The sequence below is a fragment of the Gymnogyps californianus genome, chromosome 7 (assembly GCF_018139145.2).
Source record: "Gymnogyps californianus isolate 813 chromosome 7, ASM1813914v2, whole genome shotgun sequence".
NCBI lineage: Eukaryota > Metazoa > Chordata > Aves > Accipitriformes > Cathartidae > Gymnogyps > Gymnogyps californianus.
The window spans coordinates 16360439-16362829 of record NC_059477.1 but is presented as its reverse complement, the minus strand read 5'-3'; the positions used below and the strand labels follow the sequence as shown (position 1 = coordinate 16362829).

General features: G+C 41.1%; 1 protein-coding gene across 1 annotated transcript; it reads left to right on the top strand.

The window, feature by feature from the left end:
- The first annotated feature begins 296 nt into the window (after window positions 1-296).
- Window positions 297-1961, top strand: LOC127018399 (gamma-crystallin D-like). The gene is given in 4 exon segments (XM_050899992.1): window positions 297-354; window positions 446-598; window positions 601-680; window positions 1704-1961. Coding segments are annotated over 4 exon segments (549 nt in total).
- The last annotated feature ends 430 nt before the right edge of the window (window positions 1962-2391 follow it).

The window sequence follows — 2391 nt, the reverse complement described above, 5'->3', positions numbered from 1 at the left end:
AGGAGGTTCTGTAAAGAACCATTCTTATACACGCATCCCCCATTGGGTCAGGTGTACCACATGAAACAGTTGATACCAGCTGAAAGTGTAGTCCACTCCACAGTCACACAACAATTCACTTGCACATAGCATCAGCAAACGCAGCCCAAAACTAAGAAGAGTCCCACATGGTAAATGCAATAAATGCCATAACTACAATAAAGACAAAACATGAGATCTCCCCACAGCTTAGAATGGGCCCTTTTGTGTTACTTTTTGCGGATGCAGCATTAGGACTATGGTATATAAAAGCAACCATGGTGTTTGCTCACAGCTCTCAGCTTTCACCTCAGCAAACTGCCAAAAATGGGAAAGGTAAGTGTACCAGTATGCCAGTCCTCTGCTCTGACACAGACATTGCGATGGACTATGAGTCTTTGCAAATGTTGATATTGCAAATCATTTTTTTATGAAGACAAGAGCTTCTGGGGCCACTGCTGTGAATGTAGCAGTGGCCACCTTGACCTATGGTCCTATATGAAACAATGCAATTCCGTCCAGGTGGAAAAAGGCAGCTGGATGATTTACAAGAACCCCAATTACTCAGGACACCACTACTTTTAAAAAGGGGAGACTATCCTGACTTCCAGAAGTGGTTCAGTCTCTGTGACTCCATCAGGTCTTGCCACGTAATTCTACAAGTGCGTTCTGTTTGGCAGTGTATCACAGTTTAAGAAACTGGGTACAGTTTGTCCTTTAAGAATATAGTTATACAGTCTTTTCAAGTAACTCAAGAGACAGGCAAAGTTCAGTAAGGCAATGCAAAGTTTCACTGGAGATGAAGGAAATAATCTGTTTAATATCAGTGCTATTTCCAGGGCCTGTTCATAACTTGGAGATGCTAAAAGAAAGCTGAGTGACTACTTCTAGGTAGAGAATGTTTTTACATTGCCCACGGAAGGGCTAGCAGGGCCAGCTGATAAAAGTTCTGCTGTGGGCTGATGTATGCAACTTGCTCATAACCATACTATGTTATGAGTCAATGACACAAGAACATGTTAAATCAGATTTGCAATGGGTATGGCTTCCCTAACATAAAAGCTGTGTTGGTTAAAATCAGGCAGAGAATTAATACTTGCTAAAGTACTTCTCTGGTTAGTAAGATACAGCATAAGCCATAGCAGTAGGAACACTCCACGTGCCTGTGCTTCACATAGCTCAGCAGTTTGCCACATGACAATTGCCTGCACAACCAGTGTACAATGGGAGCATATGGAGTAACACGGTAAATGTCTTTTAGTAGCATAATTCTGAAAAGGCCACATTATTCATGCCTGGTCACAAGTGCCACAGGTCATCTCAGTCACATGAATACATTTTCTCCTATTGTCACAATATAGAGTCCTTATAAATCCCATTTCTTCAAATCATAAAGCATCCTTCATTTACTTCCTACCACACATGTGATCATACCCATTTGCTGGCACACCTGAACTCCTCCATGTGAGTAAGAATTAAACCTCCTCTATTAGCTTCAAAAGAGTGAATCTCTTCGCAATCCCATCTCCAGAATAGAACACAATTTCTCAGAAATGCACATAGTAGCTGGGAAAGTTGCCTTTTTCTGTATGTCTGTCTTGTTCAGTAATATCAGAATCAGTTAAATTTCTGTCTTTCCTACATTTTTGCTGTGTTTCCCACTGCGGAATTCTGTTTCTCACAAGATTCAGCTCTATGAAAAAGAGGAGCTCCAAGGCCAAATGTTGGAGCTCGCTGATGATTGCCCATCAGTCCCAGGTTACATCCATCTCCCTGAGATCGGCTCCCTCAATGTTTTAGGTGACTCTTGGATCTTGTATGAAATGCCCAACTTCAGGGGCCAACAGTATTTACTGAAACCCAGGGAATACAGAAGATTCTTTGACTGGGGTGCAGTAAATGCCAAAATTGTCTCTTTGCAGAGGCTGGCTGACTTGCACTGAGTTATTGCTCCCACGCTAAATAAACAGTGAATGCATTCCAAAATCCTTGTTCAAACGAATCTTCCTGCAGTACTACAAACAAATTAAAGTTGTGCAGTCCAGAGGGAAATCTGATTTCTCTCACATTTTAGGGGGAGAGGGGGAATACTTTAAAGAATATTGACAGTTATCCATCTGTTCCACAGTACATGATAATTTAAATAACTGTTAAAGGTCCAACTGCATATTACTAGCCCTGGTAAGTGTAGGGTAAGGTCTGATTCTTTCATCTAAGTTTTCCCCAGTTTTACAGGTTTTGATCTAGGAATAAATTCCAGCTCTATACTTACCAGGGTTAACAATATGCGGCTGGACCTTTAACAGTTATTTAAATTATCATGTACTGTGGAACAGAAAAGTCAGTCCCATTAATAGTTATATCCAGTGAAGT